This window comes from Aotus nancymaae, unplaced genomic scaffold, assembly GCF_030222135.1.
Source record: "Aotus nancymaae isolate 86718 unplaced genomic scaffold, 86718_ANA_hifiasm-v0.15.2.pri h1tg000008l, whole genome shotgun sequence".
NCBI lineage: Eukaryota > Metazoa > Chordata > Mammalia > Primates > Aotidae > Aotus > Aotus nancymaae.
The window spans coordinates 36,128,114-36,151,798 of NW_026988419.1; the positions used below are offsets into that span (position 1 = coordinate 36,128,114).

The window sequence follows — 23,685 nt, forward strand, 5'->3', positions numbered from 1 at the left end:
GGTGGCTCACACCTGTAGTCGCAGCACTTTGGGAGGCCAAGGTGGGCTTATCATGAGGTCAGGAATTCAAGACCAACCTGGCCAGCATAGTGAAACCCCATCTCTACTAAAAATACAAAAATTAGCCAGGCATGGCGGCACATGCCTGTAGTCCCAGCTACTCGGGAGGCTGAGGCAGGAGAATTGCTTGAACCCAGGAGTTGGAGGTTGCAGTGAGCCGAGATCGTGCCACTGTACCCCAGTTTGGGCAACAGAGTGAGACTTCATCTCAAAAATAAAATAAACTCCAGCTTGAGCAACAGAGTGGGACTTCGTCTATAAAATAAGATAAAATAAATCTACTCTTCTGCTTATGCATCATTTCCCTTCTCCTCTTGGAGATTCTCATCATGTACCATTAATTTTTTTCTCCATACTAGATTATCATTAGCAGCAAACATGTTTTACCATGCTTTGTATTAACAACAGCAACAAAAAACCTGCAGAAAGCATCTCTTAACCCTCATTCACATCCTCATTCAGCTACCACCCTATTTCGATCTCATTTTAGAGCAAAGTGCTTTGTTCTTTGTTTTTTTTTTGGGAGGCGGGTAAGGTCTCATTTGTTGCCAAGGCTGGAGTGCAGGGACACAATCACAGCTCACTGCAACTTCCACCTCCTGGGCTCAAATGATCCTCCCGCCTCAACCCCCCAAGTAGATGGGACTATAGATGTATACCACCATGCCTGGCTAGTTTTTTATTTTTTGTAGAAACAGGTCTCACGGTGTTGTCCAGGATGGTCTCAAACTCCTAGGCTCAAGCAATCTGTCTGCTTCAGCCTTGCAAAGTGTTAGGATTACAGGTGTGAGCCACAGAGTGCTTTGAATGAGTTGTTTGTACTTGCTTTCTCTGCTTACGCAGTTCTAGTCTTTTGTCCACGAGACTTCACCTAAAATCTCTTGTCAAGGTCACTTGACCCCTAACTGATAAATTTAAAATGTGTATTTTTATTTCTCATATTACTTAGCATATCAAGAACATTTGACATTTCTTCATACCCTTTTCTCTCTCAGTCTCTGGGTTTTAGTCTTTCTTGGTTCCCCTCAAACTCTCTCACTGGCTCCTACTCCTTAATCTTGTTTGCTGGATCCTCATTCTTCTTACCTCTGAACTTTGGGGCGTTCTAGTGGTGCTCAGTCTTTTGGTTTCTTTTCCATCTGTGCTTGCTCCCTAGGATCTCTCTTGTCTTTATATACTATTTGCATAAGACAGCTCCCAAACTTATAAATCTGTCCTCTGCTTCTGTTCCTCAGACTTGTGTATTTGTCCAGCCTGACGTATTTCACTGTTCAATGGGCATTTCAAAATCAGTATTTCTAAAAGAAAATTATTGATTTTCTTCACGTACATCTCTTCTCCATCCTGCTCCCCGGTCTTTCCCATTTCTGTTTGGCTCAAGCAAAATATTTAGGGCCAGGTGTAGTGGCTCATGCATGTAATCCCAGTGCTTTGGGAGGCCAAGGTGGGTGGATCATTTGAGGTCAGGAGCTCGAGACCAGCCTGCCCAACATGGCAAAACCCACCTCTAGTAAAAATGCAAAAATTAATTGGGCCTGGTGGTGAGCGCCTGTAATCCCAGCTGCTCAGGAGGCTGAGGCAGGAGAATTGCTTGAACCCAGGAGGTGGAGAGATTGCAGTGAGCCAAGATTGTGCCATTGTACTCCAGCCTGGGCGACAGAGCAAGACTGTGTCTCAAAAACAAAAATAGCAATAACAAAAAAACATTTAGGAACTCATCCTATACTCCTTATTCTCTTACCCCATATCCTACCCGTATACGTTTTCTTGGCGCCACCTTTAAATATACTGAGGATCTAGTCACTTTTCATGATCTCTGCCTCTACCATCCTAGTCTAAATCACTATTAGCTCTAGCCTAGACTGCTGTAGATTTAACTTACAGCTCAAGAAAAAACCTATCAGATCATGCAATATTTCCCCAAACCCAGAATTGGGATATATAAAACCTATATAATTTCTAAACAATTTAGTTTAAGATGAGAACTTCTCATTTGCTTGGTGATATGTAGGAGGGATTTGGTTCTGCTCAATGTAAGTAAAACTATTATTTTATTATTTACGATAATAATAAAATTAACTCTTTTTCATTTTAGATAGAGTCTTGCTCTGTCACCTATGGGTGACTGGAGTGCAGTGGTGCAGTTTCGGCTCACTACAACCTCCACCTCCAAGACTCAAATGACTCTTGTGCCTCAGCCTCTCGAGTAGCTGAGATTATAGGCATGTGCCACCATGCCCAGCTAATTTTTGTATTTTTAGTAGAGACAGGGTTTCGCCATGTTGGCCAGGCGGGTCTTGAATCCCTGACCTTAAGTGATTCTCCCACCTTGGCCTCCCAAAGTGCTGAGATTATAGATATGAGCCACCGTGCTCAGCCAGGTAACTACTAAATTTAATTCTATTGATGACATTCAGTACTAAGTTTCAGAAAGAGAAAGAAGCTTGTCCTCCTGGTAATTGTTTAACTGTATGCACGTAACTAGACATAAGAGCTGATATCTTCCCTTTTTTTTTTTGAGTCAGAGTCTCACTCTGTCACCTACGCTAGAGTGTGATGGTGCGATCTCAACTCACTGCAACCTCAGCCTCCCAGGTTCAAGCAATTCTCCTGCCTCAGGCTCCTGAGCAGCTGAGATTACAGGTGCCTACCACCATGCCCGGGATTACAGGCGTTAGCCACCGTGCCCACATGAGAGCTGATATGCTGATAGATACCTTTTTTTTTTTTTTTTTTTTTGACACAGAGTCTCGCTCTTTGGCCAGGCACGAGGCTGGAGTGCAGTGGTGCAATCTTGGCTCACTGCAACCTTCGCCTCCTGGCTTCAAGCAGTTCTCCTGCCTCAGCCTCCTGAGTAGCTGGAACCACAGGCGTGCGCCACCATATCCAGCTAATTTTTTTGTATTAGTAGAGATGGGGTTTCACTATGTTGGCCAGGATGGTCTCTATCTCTTGACCTCGTGATCCGCCTGCCTCAGCCTCCCAAAGTGCTGGGATTACAGACATGAGCCACGGCACCCGGCGATATATTTCTTATAAAAATTACAGAGATTCGTCCAGGTGCAGTGGCTCATGCCTGATATCCCAGCACTTTGGGTTGCTGAGATGGGCGGATCATGGGGTCAGGAGTTTTGAGACCAGCCTGACCAACATGGTGAAACCCCGTCTCTACTAAAAATACAAAAATTAGCCTGGCGTGGTAGCACACGCCGGTAATCCCAGCTACTCGGGAGGCTGAGGCAGTAGAATTGCTTGAACCCGGGAGGCAGAGGTTGCAGTGAGCCGATATCACGCCACTGGACTCCAGCCTGAGTGACAGAGTAAGACTCTGTCTCAAAAAAAAAATTATGTAGGTGATCTGAAGCATCAATATTAATTAAACACACACAATTGAACAAAACCTCAACAGTGGTATTTTCTTAGAACACATGAATTCCTTCTCTCCTAAATACATGTTTCTAAGCCCCATGTTGAAACTAATGTAATTAGAGCTGAAAGCCTTGGATTACAGATCTAGATAGAGAAACCTCAGTGATTTTCCCTAAAGTCACAGAGCTATTAATGGCATATCAAAGATTCATACCCAGAATATTTTTTTTTTAAGCTGGGACTTTTGTCAGTGCTTCAGATTGAAGCTTTACATTGTTTTTTATAAACATTTGCTAGAAAGTAGGTATCTTTCCTGTAAGTAAAGATAGCGTCCTCTAACTTACAGTGCATAGAACTAAAACATTTTTTGTTTAAAGTTTTTTGTTTTATGGAAATTTTCTAATTATTCCTATGTGAGTATGTGAAATAAAAGTTTTTGCTTTTTTAAGACCCCTGGGCATACTCCTTCCTTAAGATGGGATGAGACACCAGGTCGTGCAAAGGGAAGTGAGACTCCTGGAGCAACGCCAGGCTCAAAAATATGGGATCCTACACCTAGCCACACACCAGCGGGAGCTGCTACTCCTGGACGAGGCGATACGCCAGGCCATGCCACACCAGGCCATGGAGGCGCAACTTCCAGTGCTCGTAAAAACAGATGGGATGAAACCCCCAAAACAGAGAGAGGTACTTCTAGTGATGGATGTGTGGGTGAAATGTTGAGTGGTATGTTTACGGACTAAACTCTGTTCTGTTTATTCCTGGGTGGACATGTATAAATAACCAGCTGCTTTGAGGGGACAGATTAAGAATGGAATAGATCATATGCCTAATTTTTTTCCCTCTTGAAGAGATTTAAGATTTATTTAAGGAAGAACTGTAGGTGAAAGTAAAGTTAGTAGGCTGTAACCTTTGATGTTGTTTGTTTTTTAGAGACAGGGTTTTGTTCACTGTAGCTTTAACCTCCTAGGCTCAAGGGATCTTCCCACCTCAGCCTCCTGAGTAGCTGAGATGATAGGAGCATGCTCCCGTACCCGGCTAATTTTTAAATTTTTTTTGTAGAGACAATGTCTCGTTTCATTGCACAGCGTGGTCTTGAACTCCTGTCTTCAAGTGATCCCCTACTAAAGCGTTGGGATTACAGGCATGAACCACTGCACCTGGCCTATGCTTTGTTTTTTATTATGGAAAAATATACCTAACATCAAATTTACTCTTTTTTTTGTGATGGAGTCTCGCTCTGTTGCCCAGGCTGGAGTGCAGTGGCGCGATCTCGGCTCACTGCAACCTCTGCCTCCTGGGTTCAAGCGATTCTCCTGCCTCAGCCTCCTGAGTAGCTGGGATTACAGGCATAAGCCACCACACCTGGATAATTTTTGTAATTTTATTAGAGATGTGGTTATACCATGTTGGTCAGGCTGATCTCAAACTCCTGACCTCGTGATTGGCCCACCTCGGCCTCCCAAAGTGTGGGGATTACAGGCATGAGCCACTGTGCCTGGCCAAATGTACTATTTTTAACTATTTATTTACTTATTTTCAGTTAATACTTACATAATACTAACCATTTTTTTGTTTTGTTTTGTTTTTGAGATGGAGTTTCACTCTTGTTGCCCAGCTGGAGTGCAGTGGCGCCATCTTGGCTCACTGCAACCTCCACCCCCCAGATTTAAATGATTCTCCTGCCTCAACCTCCTGAGTAGCTGGGATTACAAGATGTGTCACCATGCCTGGCTAATTTTGTATTTTTAGTAGAGACAGGATTTCTCCATGTTTGTCAGGCTGGTCCTGAACTCCCAGCCTCAGGTGATCCGCCTGCCTCGTCCTCCCAAAGTGCTGAGATTACAGGCGTGAGCCACCATTCCCAGCCAACCATTTTTAAGCATATGGTTCAGTAGCTTAATTAAGTACATTCACAGCATTTTGCACTATCACTACTCTTCATTTCTAGGATTTTTTTCATCATCCCAAACAGAAAACCTGTATCCATTAAACAGGGCCTTCCCGTTCCCGTTTCTTCCCAGCCCCTGCTGACCTCTATTCTGTGCTCTGTCTCTCTGAATTTACCTAAACCTCTTACCTTTTTGTGTAGGTGGTCAAAAGCTATATTTCCTTAACTGTTTATAAGAACAGTTGAGGCAAATTAAGATTTAACTGTACATCTGCTATATTAAAATTTTATGAACTTTAAATGGTAATGGGGTAGTGCTTAATATGTAATGAAGGAAAGAAGCAGTATAGAATTGTACATGCAGTGTCACCTCAACTGTATGGAGAAATGAAGGAAGTAGCTTGAGATGCACATAGCAGATATCTCTGTGTAATAATGTTAAGGATAGTTAAAAAATGACTTTGCTCTCTTTTCCTGTTTTGTAGTAGTTACTGTCTGTTTTTGTAACCCATGGAAAAGAAACATGCATACACACAAGAGAGTGTAAAGGTATATATAAATATGAAATGGAACACTAGAACTTTAAGGAATATTCTATTTTAGAACTTAATAGTTTTGATTATAACTGAGAATAAAAAATATTATTTTAACAATGATTAAAATTGTGGTCTTACTCTTTCTTTTTAAAGACACTCCTGGGCATGGAAGTGGATGGGCTGAGACTCCTCGAACAGATCGAGGTGGAGATTCTATTGGTGAAACACCGACTCCTGGAGCCAGTAAAAGAAAATCACGGTGGGATGAAACACCAGCTAGTCAGATGGGTGGAAGCACTCCAGTTCTGACCCCTGGAAAAACACCAATTGGCACACCAGCCATGAACATGGCTACCCCTACTCCAGGTAGAAACTCTGTCATTGAAAATAATTGTTTTTTTCCTCTACAAATTATTTAATTTTTTCTTTATGGTATTCTGTGTGCTATTAATGTCAACTACTAGCTAGAATAAGGAGATAAAAAAATAAGTCTTGGTTTGCAGTTATAAAAGCAACTAAATGTTAGGGTTGGTCTTAACGCTCTTTTATCTCAAAGATACATGTAATAATACAGTCTTGCACTATAGATTGTATAAAAATTTGCCTTTCTTGGTAGGTCACATAATGAGTATGACTCCTGAACAGCTTCAGGCTTGGCGGTGGGAAAGAGAAATTGATGAGAGAAATCGCCCACTTTCTGATGAAGAATTAGATGCTATGTTCCCAGAAGGATATAAGGTAGTACATCAAATATGAATGAGGTGGTATTTAGGATATGCATTTATTTTAAATAGTAAAAAAAATTGGTCAAGGTTGATTGGCTTTGCCCAAATTTAGTATTATCATTCCATTCTCTTAGCTATTTCCAAGTATATTTCAGTTCCAAAGAGAGATGAAAAGAAATGAACAACAAGAAATTACTTTTTGAAAGAAATCTCAAGGACTGTTGGTTAGACTTTGAGAACTGCTGCTGCTTCGGTTTTCCATCAGTCCCAGGAATAAGCTCATTTAGATTGTGGTTTTTTACTTGGTGTTTCACCAAGATTTTGTGTCCTTAAGTTTATGGATTATCAGTGGACACAAAGAATATTCTTTTTTTTTTTTTTTGAGATGGAGTCTCACTCTGTTGCCCAGGCTGGAGTGCAGTGGCACAGTCTCTGCTCACTGCAACCTCCGCCGCCTGGGTTCAAGTGATTCTCTTCCTTCAGCCTCCTGAGTAGCTGGGATTATAGGCGTGTGCCACCATGCCCAGCTGATTTTTATATTTTTAGTAGAGATGGGGTTTCGCCATGTTAGCCACGCTGGTCTTGAACTCCTGACCTCAGGTAATCTGCCCCTCTCAGCCTCCCAAAGTGCTGGGATTACAGGCATGAGCCACCATGCCCAGCCTTCTTTTTACCATATCAACTTGAAATTTTTTTTGAACTATAAAATTTTCTAGGTAGCTGACACTTAGGGAGTATTTGTTAGTCTAAAGGTAGTCTGTGGTCCTATAGCTGAGATTATAACCAGGGGAAACCAGATTACTTTATAAATCGTCTGATGGCCTTTACAGAGCTTTTTCTGTTAATGACTGTTGATTTTTAACAGTTCGTGTGTGTGTTTTTTTTTTTTTTTTTTTTTTTTTGGTTTTGTTTTGTTTTGTTTTAGAGACAGGGTCTCACTCTGTTGCCAAGACTGGAGAGCAGTGGCATTGACATAGCTCATTGTAGCATCAAACTCCTGGTCTCAAGTGATCCTCCTGCCTCGGCCTCCTGAGTAGCTGCGGCTACAGGCATGCACCACCATACCTGGCTAATTTTTTATTTTTATTTTTTGTAGCGATGGAGTCTCAGTGTGTTGCCAGGTTGGTCTCAAACTCCTGGGCTCAAACTGTCCTCTCACTTTGGCCTCCCGAAGTGCTGGGATTATAGGCATGAGCCACTGTCCCCAGACTTGTTTTGTTTTTGATCCCCTGTTATTTGTGTTAAGTATGTGTTTCAAGTTTGCATGAATTTTTGCTTTAAAGCTTTTTGTAGACTCCACATAATGCTGTGGGTATAGATATAACCTACTGTTGACTGACTGAGCGTCTTTTTCAGTCATAGTCGTTGATTTCCTTAGTGTCACTAGGAGGAAATGTCTCCCTTAGTGAATCCTCCTAAAAAGCAACATCCTTACTAATGAATGTAAAAATATAGGAGACCTTTAAATCCTTAATGGCGAGTGATTTCTGTGGACTTGAAACTGATTTTCCTAGGCTTCACATCTATAGAGTATCCACTTTATTCAGAATGCTTAGTGGTCTGTGCTGGTGCAGACATTAACTAGCAACAAAAAATATCTGTACAAAGTACAGATAGTATCAATATAAATTTAACATAATTTAATCTTGAATTAACACAACAGTTTTAGGTGCACTGGAGAAGACGTGGAAAGGTTTATTGACCTCCTCAGGAAGTTTTTTTTTTTTTCTTTGAACATATATTAAATTATATAAAATAGAGATGGGGGTCTCACCTTGTCGCCCAGGCTAGTCTCAAACTCCTGGGCTCAAGCGTTCCTCCCATCTCAGCCTCCTAAAGTGCTGGGATTATAGGCATGAGCCACCACACCTGGCCTGGCCAGAAGTTGTATTTTTTTTTTTTAATTCTGTTACCAGCTTTAAAAAAAAAATTATTTGTGATTTTTAGCCAACATTTTTTGAAATTTTACTGGTTTTACAAAAGGTTTAATCAGGTGGCATATTTTACAGGGCTTTGGTAAACATTTTGGTTTTAGTTTTTAATGCATTTAACTTAGTTTTGTAGAGTTTTACACTTAAAAGATTTGTTTTTAGAGTGCAGGAATTTATGTGATATTTTAATACTAAAACATAGCTCTTTATATGTTGTATACACCGTATGAGCTTATTCCCATTTATATAAATACTTATGAAACGTTATTTGCTTTACTAGAGCATTTTTTGGAATTCCTGACTCAGATTTTATTTTCAAATTTTTAATGATTTGACGTTTTGACCCATAACATGTTTGAATGTGATTAGTATTTTCTAAGCTCTTCTCTTGTATTTCCTCAGTTCCCTACACAGCTGATACTGTCAGCAGATGAGAAGCATGTATTTTAAGTTTCTAATTAAGATAGAAAAGCAAGATAGGTGTTGTCTCCAAGCAAATAAAAACCTTGTAACTAATAAACTGTAAAATATTTTAAGTGCAAATGTTTTTCATTATGCTGTTTTTTTAAGATAATTCTAAAATGTCTTATGACTTTTATTAGGTACTTCCTCCTCCAGCTGGTTATGTTCCTATTCGAACTCCAGCTCGAAAGCTGACAGCTACTCCGACACCTTTGGGTGGTATCACTGGTTTCCACATGCAAACTGAAGATCGAACTATGAAAAGTGTTAATGACCAGCCATCTGGAAATCTTCCGTTTTTAAAACCTGATGATATTCAGTACTTTGATAAACTACTGGTAAGTATTGCTAGCAGAAATAAACAATTACATTGTGTTCCAGAATTATAAATCATAACATTTCAATTTGCCTTAACATTTGTTTTCTTTTTACTATAGGTTGATGTTGATGAATCTACACTTAGTCCAGAAGAGCAAAAAGAGAGAAAAATAATGAAGTTACTTTTAAAAATTAAGAATGGAACACCACCAATGAGAAAGGTAAGTCTCAGTTTGTTAAGTTGTCATGTTTGTTGCTTATTTAATTAAAAACAAATTTTTGTAGTTTTTATAGAGACAGGGTTTTGCCAAATTGCCCAGGCCGGTTTCAAGTGATCCTCCTGCCTTGGCCTACCTCCCAAAGTGCTGGGATTACAGGTGTAAGCCACTGAACCTGGCCATGTTTATATTTTTTAAAATGGTTTTAGTTTTTAAATTTTTTCACCAGGAAATGTAGTCCACAAAATAGTAGTGAACTATTGGTATAGCCCACTGTGGAGTATGGTCTTTCCTTACTCTCCCAAGTAGCCCAAATTGGTAAAGGTTATTTAGGAAGCCTTCCCCGCAAAGAAATTAACTTTTGGTAGTGTTATATTTTTATGTTTAGGAATTTGTAATTACTCTGGCTTCATCTTTATCAAGGACATAGTATAAGGGAAAGAACTGTATGTCATGTGAAGGATTTAACTTTTTTGCTTGTTTTTATTATTACTATATATATACTTTTGAGACAGAGTCTTGCTCTGTTGCCCGGGCTGGAGTGTAGTGGTGCAATCTTGGCTCACTACAACCTCCACCTCTTGGGTTCAAGCAGTTCTTCTGCCTCAGCATCCCAAGTAGCTGGGACTACAGGTGTGCGCCACAACGCCCTGCTAATTTCTGTATTTTTTAGTAGCGATGGGGTTTCACCATGTTGGCCAGGCTGGTCTTGAACTCCTGGCCTCAAGTGGTTCACCTGCCTTGACCTCCCAAAGTGCTGGGATTACAGGTGTGAGCCACTGTGCCTGGCTGTTTGTTTTTATTATTTAAATAGAGATGGGGTCTCACTTTATTACCCAGGCTGGTCTTACTCCTGGGCTCAAGCGATCCTCCTGCCTCCGTCTCCCAAAGTGCTGGATTACAGGCGTGAGCCACTATGCCCTGCTGGAGTTAGCTTTTTTAACCAAAGAATTTTGTGCTAATAAAGATGCTGAAAAATGAGACTCTCCTTTTGCCCTCAAGGCCTTAAAATATGCTTAAAGCTTGAAGATAATTAAAATTATGTAAGAAATTATATTAACACTATATGTGCCTTGGAAATGGAAAATACTTTACGGGAAATGAAGGCATTTAGTACATACCTCTGTGGTCCTTTTGTTCTGTTAAATTACCCTTATGAATTAACATAAAATTTCACGGGAGTTCAAATTCCGCAGTAATTTGGATGGAAATGAACTCTTGCTGTCTATGTAAAATGTGTGTAAAAGTATACACTAAAATACTAAATTATGGAAAATCTTTGAGTAATTTGCTCATTCAAAATGCTTAATTATAAAGAATCCACACTTTTTACTCTGCTTTTTTTCCCAGGCTGCGTTACGTCAGATTACTGATAAAGCTCGTGAATTTGGAGCTGGTCCTTTGTTTAATCAGATTCTTCCTCTACTGATGTCTCCTACACTTGAGGATCAAGAGCGTCATTTACTTGTGAAAGTTATTGACAGGATACTGTACAAACTTGATGACTTGGTTCGTCCATATGTGCATAAGGTTTGTTCTCCTTAATAGTGTTTCTGATGGTTTTATATTTTAACTTTTTCAGTTAATGTTAAATTTACATATCCTCCTAGACCTTTTTCTTTACACAAGTACACGTCATACATATACAAATACAGTTATATACAGAATACATTTATATACAGAATACATGTATATACAGATGTACACATGTAAGTTTTTGTTATCTTTGCCATAAGAGGGTCATACTATTTTTTCATTTGCTTTTATTGAGATTAGATTAGGATAAGAACATATGTGATTCTGTACTATGCCATTTAGTGTTAAGAACCAATGTTTTCACTGATGGTAATTATGGTACAGTATGTTCATAGGGTGTATAAATTATTATTATTTTTTTGAGACGAAGTCTTGCTGTGTCACCCAGGCTAGAGTGCAGTGGCGCAATCTTGGTTCACTGCAACCTCCACCTCCCGGGTTCAAGCGATTCTCCTTCCCAAGTAGCTGGGATTACAAGCTCCCGCCACCACGCCTGGATAATTTTTTTATTTTTAGTAGAGATGGGGTTTCACCATGTTGACCAGGCTGGTCTCGAACTCCTGACCTCAGGCGATCCACCCACCCAAAGTGGTGGGATTACAGGCGTTAGCCACCGCGCCCGGCCATAAGTTATTTCTTTAAAACTGAGTATTTGTTAGTCTCTCACTAGTAGTTCTCTTAAATTTTCATCTCTGTCAGGAGTTTGAACTTGTGTAATTAAAATTCTTAAATAGTCTGTCCCTTGATGAACAAAAGTCCTGATAATTCTAAATTTCCTATATATGTTTAATTCTGTACATGAGTATTTCATCAGTAATTGATGTCAAAGTGTAGCTTCTTCTCTTTTTTTCTCTTTTTCAGATCCTCGTGGTCATTGAACCGCTATTGATTGATGAAGATTACTACGCTAGAGTGGAAGGCCGAGAGATCATTTCTAATTTGGCAAAGGTATTTACATTAAATTTCTAGAGAAGAAAATTTTTATCTGTTTATGGAATTATTTGATTATGGAAGGAAATGGTTGAACATTAATATTGGCAACTCATGACTGTTCTTTTTTTCTTTACTTTTTAGGCTGCTGGTCTGGCTACTATGATCTCTACCATGAGACCTGATATAGATAACATGGATGAGTATGTCCGTAACACAACAGCTCGAGCTTTTGCTGTTGTGGCCTCTGCCCTGGGCATTCCTTCTTTATTGCCCTTCTTAAAAGCTGTGTGCAAAAGCAAGAAGTCCTGGCAAGCGAGACACACTGGTATTAAGATTGTACAACAGATAGCTATTCTTATGGGCTGTGCCATCTTGCCACATCTTAGAAGTTTAGTTGAAATCATTGAACATGGTAAGTTGTAATGTAACTTTGTCTTTTTTTTCTCTTTAAGAGGCAAGGTCTTACTATGTTGCCCAGACTGGACTTAAACTTCTGGGCTCAAGTGATCCTCCTGCCTCAGCCTCCTGAGTAGCTGGGACTAGAGGTACACACAAAAGCCTGTCTGCATTTAATAGGACAGCTGTTCTAAAATTTGGGCTACTGATTTGGGGGAGATGAATGGAAGGGTGTAACTGTACAAACTATATATTTTATGATGGGTTTGTAATATTACCTGCTAACAGGCTATGGTTCATATTTGCTTTTACCTAATTTTGTCTAATGTGAGCAGATTCTGCAGTTTGGCTAAATAGTTGATATATTGCAAGAATCTGGAAGCTATTGTGTAACTTAGGTAATGTTGGTGCATAGTTAAAACCTGTGTTTGGTTTTGTAGGTCTTGTGGATGAGCAGCAGAAGGTTCGGACCATCAGTGCTTTGGCCATTGCTGCCTTGGCTGAAGCAGCAACTCCTTATGGTATCGAATCTTTTGATTCTGTCTTAAAGCCTTTATGGAAGGGTATCCGCCAACACAGAGGAAAGGTAAATCCACCAATTACTGTTTGATTTCTCTTCGTTAAGGTGACATAAATCTAAATTACTAAACTACATTTATTTTTTATTTAAAAACAGGGTTTAGCTGCTTTCTTAAAGGCTATTGGGTATCTTATTCCTCTCATGGATGCAGAATATGCCAACTACTATACTAGAGAAGTGATGTTAATCCTTATTCGAGAATTCCAGTCTCCTGATGAGGAAATGAAGAAAATTGTGCTGAAGGTAATTATTCCAAATTTGTTAATGTAAACCAGGTTTGTTTAATGGTTCTAAGATAATTTTAAAGTGTTTTTTAAAAAACAACAGCAACAAAAAACTGTATGTTACACCAGTACTGTTTGATTTGTTTTAAATTTTATTTTTTAAAATCAAGTAATCAGCAATGAGTATTCTCTTCATTTCAGGTCAGTTGATTTATTATTACTGTTTTTTTAACCTTTTAGGTGGTAAAACAGTGTTGTGGGACAGATGGTGTAGAAGCAAACTATATTAAAACAGAGATTCTTCCTCCATTTTTTAAACACTTCTGGCAGCACAGGATGGCTTTGGATAGAAGAAATTACCGACAAGTAAGCTTTTATTGTAAAAGAATATTCTCAAAAATCCTTTCTACTCATTCTTTAGTCAGTTGAATCCATGTTGCATATTATTTTTTTGCTTTGATTATCTCACAGTTTATATGTGCTTGATTATGAAAGGAGGTGGATTTTAGTCAGCCGGTTAATTTCCATTTTGACTTGGCATTCAAGGATCAATACTCAACTGTGAATTGATGTTTTTGTCTGGTAAATTCAGTGCTTTATCTGGCTAGGTGAAACATGGATACAGTTTTACCTTGAATCACATTAACTTATACCCATTCTTAACATTTTTTGGTCACTTTTCTCTTCAACTTTAATAAGTAGCAATGAATTATTCATGGTATGTTTACTAGCTAAATAGTACATTTAGAGTATTTGGTTTTTATGATGTTGCTTTATTTCCTTGGAAAAGCAGTCTAAAAGAGGTGTTTTTTGTTGTTGTTGTTTTTTCTGTTCTTTTTAGTTAGTTGATACTACTGTGGAGTTGGCAAACAAAGTAGGTGCAGCAGAAATTATATCCAGGATTGTGGATGATCTGAAGGATGAAGCTGAACAGTACAGAAAAATGGTGATGGAGACGATTGAGAAAATTATGGGCAATTTGGGAGCAGCAGATATTGATCATAAACTTGAAGAACAACTGATTGATGGTATTCTTTATGCTTTCCAAGAACAGACTACAGAGGTAATGATAACTAATTATTATGGCACATTGCCATTGACTTTCATATTTGTAGAAAAAGCATATTACTTGTCAAGCAAATTTTTCTAAAATGCAATTGAATTTGAAGTAATTTTTAAAATGCTCCTGTTCTCTGTTACCAAAAAAATATTCAATCTCAAGTTTAAGACTTGATTAAAAAAACAACAGATGTTTTGGTGGTTAAAAAAGATTGACTATTAGTATATTTCAACTGTGCAGTCATAAACCAAATAAATGTGGCTTTTTATTTATTTATTTATTTTAGGACTCAGTAATGTTGAATGGCTTTGGCACAGTGGTGAATGCTCTTGGCAAACGAGTCAAACCATACTTGCCTCAGATCTGTGGTACAGTTTTGTGGCGTTTAAATAACAAATCTGCAAAAGTTAGGCAACAGGCAGCTGACTTGATTTCTCGAACTGCTGTTGTTATGAAGACTTGTCAAGAGGTAAAGTTTTGTATCAAATTTTTACTTCTTCACCAAATAGTTTAATGTAAATGGTAGCATTTTAACATTATTTGTTTTATTATAGGAAAAATTGATGGGACACTTGGGTGTTGTATTGTATGAGTATTTGGGTGAAGAGTACCCTGAAGTATTGGGCAGCATTCTTGGAGCCCTGAAGGCCATTGTAAATGTCATAGGTATGGAATTTGCTGATTACATAAGACTTTGTCTTGTTTTGTTTAACTTTCTTTTTTCTTATTGTAAGTAAAATACATAATCTTATTTAGGAGTTGGGAGGTTTTTGTTACTTTTTTAAAAGCACTTCAAGATTGTAGTTAAGTCAGGGGATGCCACAAAAGTCTTGTTTCCCAAAACCCGTGTATATGTTACTTCAAAGAGAAAAAAAGGGCAAGTTTAGGACCTACAGGAGAGGTGGGAGTAGTCACAACTCCAAAAACTTTGAGGTCATGGAATATAGGACCCTAGTAAAAATGGTGTGTCAGCTGATATATATTCTGCCATATTCTGCAGGGCAAAAAGGCAACCCTGAAGTTTTAATTTAGTTTTAGAATTATATATATATATTTAAATCTTGAATTAGTAAGTGATTATAACAGTTTTTTTACTTACCATCAGTTTCAAGGAATATAATCAGAGAGAAAGGTGAATTGATCAAATTATTTTCTTAACTTTATTTACATACCCAAGTTTTAAAAACTGTCCATTGAATTTTCGAACCCAAAACACAGCTATATTACAAATGGTCTTGGATATGGAGAGCAAAGTTTTTATTCTGTTAGGTCAGTATGACAAAGAAAAGAAATGGGTTCTTATAGTTAATCTTTTTTTTTTAATTGATTTTAACTGTTGACAAATGTAACTCCTGCAGAGTTTAGAGGGTCTGATAACCTAGCAGAAGTCAAAATAGCTGACTGTAAGAGAGCCACTGTTTGTTTTTTTCTCATTAGATGTAAGAAGTTTTTATACAATATTTATCTTTAAACTATTCTATTTGCATATAATCTCCAATGCAACCCAGTCCTCTATACTTGAAGATAGTTACGTGCCAAAAATCATTTACGTGGCCACTTGTAGGCCTCTGGTTTGCAGGGAGTTTCAAACCGTATTATTCGTTAGAGAGAGGCATGGGAAGAGCAATGGAGAGAGAATCAGAGCAAGTGATTCTAGTTAGAGCAAGAGCCCCTGCCAGCTGCCTCCTTTTTTCTCTCTTCATAGGTGTAAATACCATCCAAGTATGCCCTGCATTGCAGGGAGACTGGAGATCTGTTTGTTTTGCAGTTAAAGGGTAAGGGGGCCCTTTCTGGAAATTTTTGCTTTATTTACATGTTTACCTCTGGCTTATATTGTTGTGTACGGCCGGAACATAAGCTGTCCCCATATTTAAATGTCAGTACACAAATACATTTCAGAACCAAACAAAACTTTTTTGTTATTGAGTATCCATCATTCTTTAAATCACTTCACTGATTTCTTTCATTTCTACGCATAATCAAAAGTTGTTAATGAAAGTTAAAAACGATTCTGAATCTGGTCAGAATCCAGGGCTTTCTCTTTCCATAGGCAGCTGTAAGTTTATATTTATGCATAGTCATATGTGACATTGCTAAGTAAAAGGAAAGTGAACAAAAGTTGCAATTTAAATGTTGATAGTGTATTGACTTTTATTAAATAGGTATGCATAAGATGACTCCACCAATTAAAGATCTGCTGCCTAGACTCACCCCTATCTTAAAGAACAGACATGAAAAAGTACAAGAGAATTGTATTGATCTTGTTGGGCGTATTGCTGACAGGTAAGCAGATTACCCAAACATTTTTATAAGCAATATCAATTTTCAAATTTGGCCACTTTTTATTCAATTAGCAAAATTTCCTTAATGTCACTAATATAAGTGTATATGATTAGGCTATCTGGCATTAATATTTTCAGTCAAATTTCATTTTGGATGGTAATGGGGTGGCAATATATAATTTTAGGACTAAACCTTTAAGACTAACTCTTTAGCCTTTCTGAAGAGTAATAACTTTTATCTAATGCTTAAAATGAGTTAGCAATCATGTTTTTAGAACTGAATTCGCAAATTTACCCTTAACACTTAATGTCACAAAAATTAATATGTGTATTTTTTTAAATTAGGGGAGCTGAATATGTATCTGCAAGAGAATGGATGAGGATTTGCTTTGAGCTTTTAGAGCTTTTAAAAGCCCACAAAAAAGCTATTCGTAGAGCCACAGTCAACACATTTGGTTATATTGCAAAGGCCATTGGGTGAGTGTTATTTACTTCCATTAAAAAAAATGACTTTATAATAAATCCGTTGTGGTGTTGAAATCTCTTTTGAGGCATGGTCTGAGTAATGCAGTTGCAAAAGCACTTCATGTAACCACTGACCTTCTGATTATTGAAATGCATTCTTCAATTCAATTCTTTTTTTTTTTTTGAGACAAAGTCTTGCTCCATTACCCACTGCTGGAATGCAGTGATGCGATCTGCAACCTCCACCTCCTGGGTTCAGGTGATTCTCCTGCCTCAGCCTCCCCAGAAGCTGGGACTACAGGTGTTACACCACCATACCTGGCTAATTTTTGTATTTTTTAGTAGAGACGAGATTTTACTATGTGGGCGAGGCTGCTCTTGAACTCCTGACCCCAAATGATCCACCTGCCTTAGCCTCCCAAAGTGCTGAGATTACAGGTGTGAGCCATTGCGCCCAGCCTGTAATCTTGAATTTTTAATTGAATTAAAATAGATGGAAGGGTTTAAGATTTACTTTAATTATATGTTAGGTATTTTCAGGGAGAGAAACAGTACCATTTTCAGAAAAATTAAAAATTGTACTGGTTTTTTGGATATTGCTTAAACTATAAAGGCAAGTTTTTAATCTCACAGCATCATTTAAGTCTCATATTAATGCTCTATGTGTTTTAAAAATTTTGTTATGGATTGCTTGAGCTTAGGAGTTCAAGGTTACGGTGAGCTGTGATTGTGCCACTGTACCCCAGCCTGGGCACCTGGGCAACAGGGCGAGACCCTGTCTCTAAAAAAACAACAGAAATGCTATTCTAACGTTAATCCACAGATTTAACTGAATTATAGCTGCTTTGTGGGATAATCTGTGGTTGTTTGCTTCCACTCCATTACAACTAAAGTGGGAAAAAACAGTCATTATAGAAAACGAGACACTACATGTTCATGTGGCTTAAGAAAGAAAATGTTTTTAAGGAATATGACATGAATGTCTGATTCCTTAGGTAGAATTAACCAGACCATACATACTCCCTCTCTTAACACATACTCATTCCTCTCCTATTTTGGTAGCATAATGTTTATTTCAGTGGTGATGGAGTCAAGAAATTTGCAGCCAATAGCTGTTGTGCAAGCTTTTAGCCCCAGTGTCCCACTAAGTTTATGTCAAAGAAGAGGTGAATAGATGCAGCAAATTGTATGGGAGGGAAGATAAAAGGAAAAAAGATTTTATATGGTTTATAGTGGGAGACCACAATTTGGATACTCCTACCTAGTTCTAGTGCCCATTTTGACAACTCAGAGGATTACTCACTTTAAACATTTACTTAACGTTTCTTTGTATATCAGAAAGTTTAAAGACTGAACATTGAGAATTAATTTGAGTTAACTTAAAATTTTTAGAATTCGTACAGCTATGGCCTCTGATCTTCTCAGAGTTAACTTTTTAAAACTGATCTTTTAATTTATATGAAATTTTTATATAGAAACAACAATGCCAGTGACTTGAAAGTATTACATTTTATCATAAAATTACTGAGCTCCCTGTCATTATTAATATTTAAAAGTTTTCATCATGCGTTTTTTTCTTCCATAAATTTTTGACTTATTTATGGAAATCAAAGTTTGACTTCTTATTGTTGACCCATTTGTTTTTTTTTTTCAGCCCTCATGATGTATTGGCTACACTTCTAAACAACCTCAAAGTTCAAGAAAGGCAGAACAGAGTTTGTACCACTGTAGCAATAGCTATTGTTGCAGAAACGTGTTCACCCTTTACAGTACTCCCTGCCTTAATGAATGAATACAGAGTTCCTGAACTGAATGTTCAAAATGGAGTGTTAAAATCACTTTCCTTCTTGTTTGAATATATTGGTGAAATGGGAAAAGACTACATTTATGCTGTAACACCATTACTTGAAGATGCTTTAATGGATAGGTAAGTGACTTGAACTAAATACAGGAAAATAATTATAACTCTTCCTTCATTTTAGTACATCCTGAAATAGTTATTAGATGACTTTTCATCGTAATATAGATAAAGAAAAAAATGCTAGCCTGGAGTCTTAGGACATTGTAAATATGACTTATTATTTAAAATAATGTGCACGTTGTAATGATTCTCCAAAGTTTCTTTCAAGTTCCCCACCTCCCTTTAAATCTCTTTTCATATCTGTTGAACGAATTACATTTTGAAAAGGGTTGATAATCTTTTGTTTTCAAAATCGGTCAAATATAGTTAGAGGACATGATGAGCAGGAGCTAATCAGTGTGGCAGAGACCTGATCTTTTTTAGCTTTTTATTGTAGGTAAAGCACAGATTTCTCTTAAGCTTTTGAATTGCTGAACATAGTGCGCCAGAGCTGCACTCTTCCCATTGCAGGTCCCTAGTGTTTCAGATGGTGAACAGCAGTACAGTACTGTTTGAGTCATTGACAGATTCCTAATACCTTTTATCATCTAGACTGACATATAGCCGTAAACACAAAAGTAACTGAAGAAAGTGCAAAGGAAAGTGCAGGCATAGTAAGGGAAAGAACTGTTTCACTGGCTCTTTATTTTTCAGGAGAGATAAGTTACTCAAATCAGAGCCCATTCAAATACTTTTGTGTACAGATTAAAGTTATTCATTAATGACCTGAAAGGGAGACTTAACTGGACTCATCAAAAAGTTACCAGAATGTATATATGCAAGACATGGAGACAAAGTAAGAATTGTGCTCTGTAAAAGCCTTGCTGCCCAGGGCAGAAAAAAATAAGGGTAATCGCCCTTGCTCCATATTCCTCAGTGAGAAGTGCCTGAGCACTATGGTTAAAAATTTTGTTCTGTATACTAAATTAAAAATTTTAACTTTTACAGTTAAAAATTTTGTTCTGTATACTCAGAAGTTTGGGGGAGTAATTCCGTTGAAAATTACTAAATGGAAAGAATACTTCAGTTGGAAATTTTATTAATGAGGAATACTGCTTCATTCTTATGCTGAATGACATTATTAAAATAAAGAAAAACAAGGATATTAGTAAATACAAGCCTTTTTCTCTTATATCTTTGATATGGTCTGTCTTACTGTCTTTGGGACAAAATGTGGAAACTCATTTTCATACCTGTTGCAAATCCCAGTGTGTTAGCCAATGAGTTCATACTTGGTTGAATAATTGTGGAATGAATCACTCATTGATTTTCATAAACATAAATTCAGTTAACGTAGGAGATGATAGTTATTTCTGTAGGTTTGAAAAAATTATTGATCTTTCTTCCTTTGCTCAAATTGAGTTACTGAATGAAACATAAACTTTACGTGAGAAGGGAATTTAATTTTAATTTAGTTACCTATTATATACCAGTATCCGAAGTACTAGTAAAGATTTAAGTTTATAATCAAGAGTTTAAAATCATTTGGGCTGCCAAGGTAGGAGGATCGCTTGATCCCAGGAGTTACACAACCAGCCTGGGCAACATAGTGAGGCCCTATCTCTAAAAATAAAAAATAAAAATAATTTTTTTTTTTTTTTGGAAACAGATTTTCACTCTTGTTGCCCAGGCTGGAGTGCAAGGGCGTGATCTTGGCTCACTGCAACCTCTGCCCCCCGAGTTCAAGTGATTCTCCTGTCTCAGCCTCTTGAGTAGCTGGGATTACAGGTGCTCAGCACTACTGGCTAATTTTTGTATGTTTAGTAGAGACGGGGTTTTGCCACGTTGGCCAGGCTAGTCTCGAACTCCTGACCTCAGGCAGTCCACCTGTCTTGGCCTCCCAAAGTGCTAGGATTATAGGCATGAGCCACCATCCCCAGCCTGAAAAATAATTAAAAAAAAAAAAAGTGTAAAATAAGATATTACTGTTTATTATTCATAGTTAGAATCATGTCTCCTCTTTAGTAGCATAACAAAGCCAAGACATCACAGAGCCCTTCTGCTCATATTCATTTTAAAAGTTAATTAGAAAATATGGCTTAATCGTTGAGCCATAGTGAAGCTTGAGTCATTAAAGCAAAAGTCCTCAAGTGGAAGTTTTAGTCATTCTAAAGGATATTTTAGATACGTGAAATGTTAGGATGACTTCACATCTGTTCAGTGCACTGAATTAGTTTTTAATGGGCAGGTGAGTATTTCCTGTAAGACCGTATCTTAAAGGATTTTTTTCCCTTCCTTTGTAGAGACCTTGTACACAGACAGACAGCTAGTGCGGTGGTACAGCACATGTCACTTGGGGTTTATGGATTTGGTTGTGAAGATTCACTGAATCACTTGTTGAACTATGTATGGCCAAATGTGTTTGAGACATCTCCTCACGTAATTCAGGCAGTTATGGGAGCCCTAGAGGGCCTGAGAGTTGCTATTGGACCATGTAGAATGTTGCAATATTGTTTACAGGTAAGGTAAAGATTTTTTTTTTTTAATTTTAAGTTGTGGGATACATGTCCTGAATGTGCAGATTTGTTATATAGGTATACATGTGCCATGGTGATTTGCTGCACCTATCAGCCCATCATCTAGATTTTAAGCCCCACATGCATTAGGTATTTGTCCTAATGCTCTCCCTCCCCTTTTCACCCAACCCCTGTAAGTTAAAAGTTTTTAAAAGATTACTTAGCAAAAAAAAGTAGTGTGTTGAATTAAGTTACTTTTCCTGATTATCAATAGGCTATATTGTGCCATATGGGAGAACAGTTGTGTGGTGAGGGAGGAGTTAGTTTTGTGTCTTCCGTTATAGTTTTGTGTAATTACTAGGTTCCCTCTCACTCCCCAAGGGAAATAATTTTGAATCATATCTATATAGTTTGTTTGTTAATTTTGTTAAGGTTATGTTTGTTCTTGAAAATTGAAATGATGTAACCATTCAATTATTCTAGGGTCTGTTTCACCCAGCCCGGAAAGTCAGAGATGTATATTGGAAAATTTACAACTCCATCTACATTGGTTCCCAGGACGCACTCATAGCACATTACCCAAGAATCTACAACGATGATAAGAACACCTATATTCGTTATGAACTTGATTATATCTTATAATTTTATTGTTTATTTTGTGTTTAATGCACAGCTATTTCACACCTTAAACTTGCTTCGATTTGGTGATGTAAACTTTTAAACATTGCAGATCAGTATAGAGCTGGTCATAGAGGAAGAGCTAGAAATCCAGTAGCATGATTTTTAAATAACCTGTCTTTGTTTTTGATGTTAAACAGTAAATGCCAGTAGTGACCAAGAACACAGTGATTACATACACTATACTGGAGGGATTTCATTTTTAATTCATCTTTATGAAGATTTAGAACTCATTCCTTGTGTTTAAAGGGAATGTTTAATTAAGAAATAAACATTTGTGTACAAAATGCTAATTTGTGTGTGTTTTTTGAACATGACTTGTAAAATGCGGAACTTTGATAAAGTATTGGTTTATGTGGAATAAGTGGCTTAATTTCATTTTCTGTCACCTGGTTTATAGAAAGTAGTTAGCAGAATAAAAACTATATAAAGTGATGGCATATTTGTCAAAATTCCATTGTTCTGTTAATAATGACAGCGAGAAGAGTAGCCTTGGGGACGTGTTCCCCTCAAACTAGCACAACCATTCCATCATCATAGAAAAGTAGCACTTTTGCTGAACTGTCTTGAATAATATTTTGTACTTACATAGCGCCTTTCATCTCTTGATTTCTCAAAATGCTTTATGAACATGTTTAAAGGAAGTGGTTTAAGTGTTGTCTAATGCTTGGTAGGTCTGCTGTGTTTAGCAAGGGAGGAAGATAAATTTACTTCAAAACTGCTTTCTGCCTATTGGGAATGAGGCTACCTAAGTAATGCTGATAGAACGGGACAATGTTGGGCTTTTCCCCATGTCATAAGCCACTACTCAGCAATGCATCAGTAAATACCTATTGAGCACCCACTGTATGCCAGCCACTGTGCTTAGATGCAAGGGATGCAAAGGTGCATGAGACCTGCCCTCTACCTTTAAGAACAGTATAACGGAGAAGGGGAGACAAATCTTGTTACAGCTTCCTTATGTACTGTGATAATACACAGTGGCAGCAGCTAAAATGTCTTAAGTTTGCTTAGCTTTGTATTCAGTAGTAAGACAATAAGTTGATCTAAGAGTTCAGCATAAACTGAATGAAATGGTATTCTAGAGGAATCAAGCATTAAGGCAGTACTAGACTTAATTTTTTTTAGCAAATATGTAAAGTATATTTTCAACCTTTTCTAATGTTATGGCCCCAAATTTCTTAGTTTTGGCCTTTTTACTACCTATACTATTTTTACTATTTTATTTTGTCTCCATATGGTAGTACTTCTGTAAACTCTAAAGGGAAAATAAATTCTGCAAGCAGCATTAGCATATAACTGCTACTGCAAGTAAAACTGCCTGTTGTTAACACTTGAGGAGTTCCTGCTTCAGAAGAAGCTTAGTTAAGAAACAGCTTGTAACTGACTTAAGAAATTGATACTGAGCATTAATGGTTTCCAAGTAGGATTTGTAACTCCTCGTTTCTTGTATGGCAACTTTCTGGAAACAGGTCACTATGTGGTAAAATTAAAACAAGCCAAACTCATCTTTCTGTTAGAAGTTTTCTAGCAGTACTTCCATGCGACTTTAAATCTCACTGCTCTCTCTGGTTGGTGTCAAATGACCTTCAGTAATGACTAATGAGAATTGAATACAAATAGATTACAAAGCCAAAATTTGATGTTAAATCACTCTTGGAAAAT

At 37.5% G+C, this 23,685-nt stretch overlaps 1 protein-coding gene and 2 non-coding genes across 6 annotated transcripts in view; 1 reads left to right on the top strand and 2 right to left on the bottom strand.

Moving 5' to 3' along the window:
- SF3B1 (splicing factor 3b subunit 1) overlaps positions 1 to 22,313 on the top strand; it is a 44,297-nt gene extending 21,984 nt beyond the window's left edge. For 2 of the 4 annotated variants that reach the window (XM_021667742.2, XM_021667748.2), the window contains 19 exons: positions 3,879 to 4,116; positions 6,010 to 6,222; positions 6,473 to 6,594; positions 9,115 to 9,312; positions 9,412 to 9,513; positions 10,861 to 11,040; positions 11,908 to 11,994; positions 12,121 to 12,391; positions 12,816 to 12,961; positions 13,052 to 13,198; positions 13,420 to 13,545; positions 14,021 to 14,242; positions 14,526 to 14,708; positions 14,794 to 14,905; positions 16,402 to 16,522; positions 16,867 to 16,998; positions 18,641 to 18,913; positions 21,130 to 21,346; positions 21,826 to 22,313. In XM_021667742.2, the coding sequence (XP_021523417.2) occupies positions 3,879 to 4,116; positions 6,010 to 6,222; positions 6,473 to 6,594; positions 9,115 to 9,312; positions 9,412 to 9,513; positions 10,861 to 11,040; positions 11,908 to 11,994; positions 12,121 to 12,391; positions 12,816 to 12,961; positions 13,052 to 13,198; positions 13,420 to 13,545; positions 14,021 to 14,242; positions 14,526 to 14,708; positions 14,794 to 14,905; positions 16,402 to 16,522; positions 16,867 to 16,998; positions 18,641 to 18,913; positions 21,130 to 21,346; positions 21,826 to 21,984 (3,249 nt within the window). In that variant the 3' untranslated portion in view covers positions 21,985 to 22,313. Of the gene's footprint in view, positions 1 to 3,878; positions 4,117 to 6,009; positions 6,223 to 6,472; positions 6,595 to 9,114; positions 9,313 to 9,411; positions 9,514 to 10,860; positions 11,041 to 11,907; positions 11,995 to 12,120; positions 12,392 to 12,815; positions 12,962 to 13,051; positions 13,199 to 13,419; positions 13,546 to 14,020; positions 14,243 to 14,525; positions 14,709 to 14,793; positions 14,906 to 15,944; positions 16,015 to 16,401; positions 16,523 to 16,866; positions 16,999 to 18,640; positions 18,914 to 21,129; positions 21,347 to 21,825 lie in introns of those variants that run through there. The other 2 variants (XM_064373213.1, XR_010341437.1) reach the window with 2 other exon arrangements.
- LOC135273735 (small nucleolar RNA SNORA4) lies at positions 9,742 to 9,878 on the bottom strand. Its single transcript, XR_010341545.1, has one exon. It is a non-coding gene; the product is annotated as a small nucleolar RNA SNORA4 (small nucleolar RNA).
- On the bottom strand, positions 13,347 to 13,402 carry LOC135273770 (small nucleolar RNA SNORD2). Its single transcript, XR_010341576.1, has one exon. It is a non-coding gene; the product is annotated as a small nucleolar RNA SNORD2 (small nucleolar RNA).
- Positions 22,314 to 23,685: the final 1,372 nt, after the last annotated feature.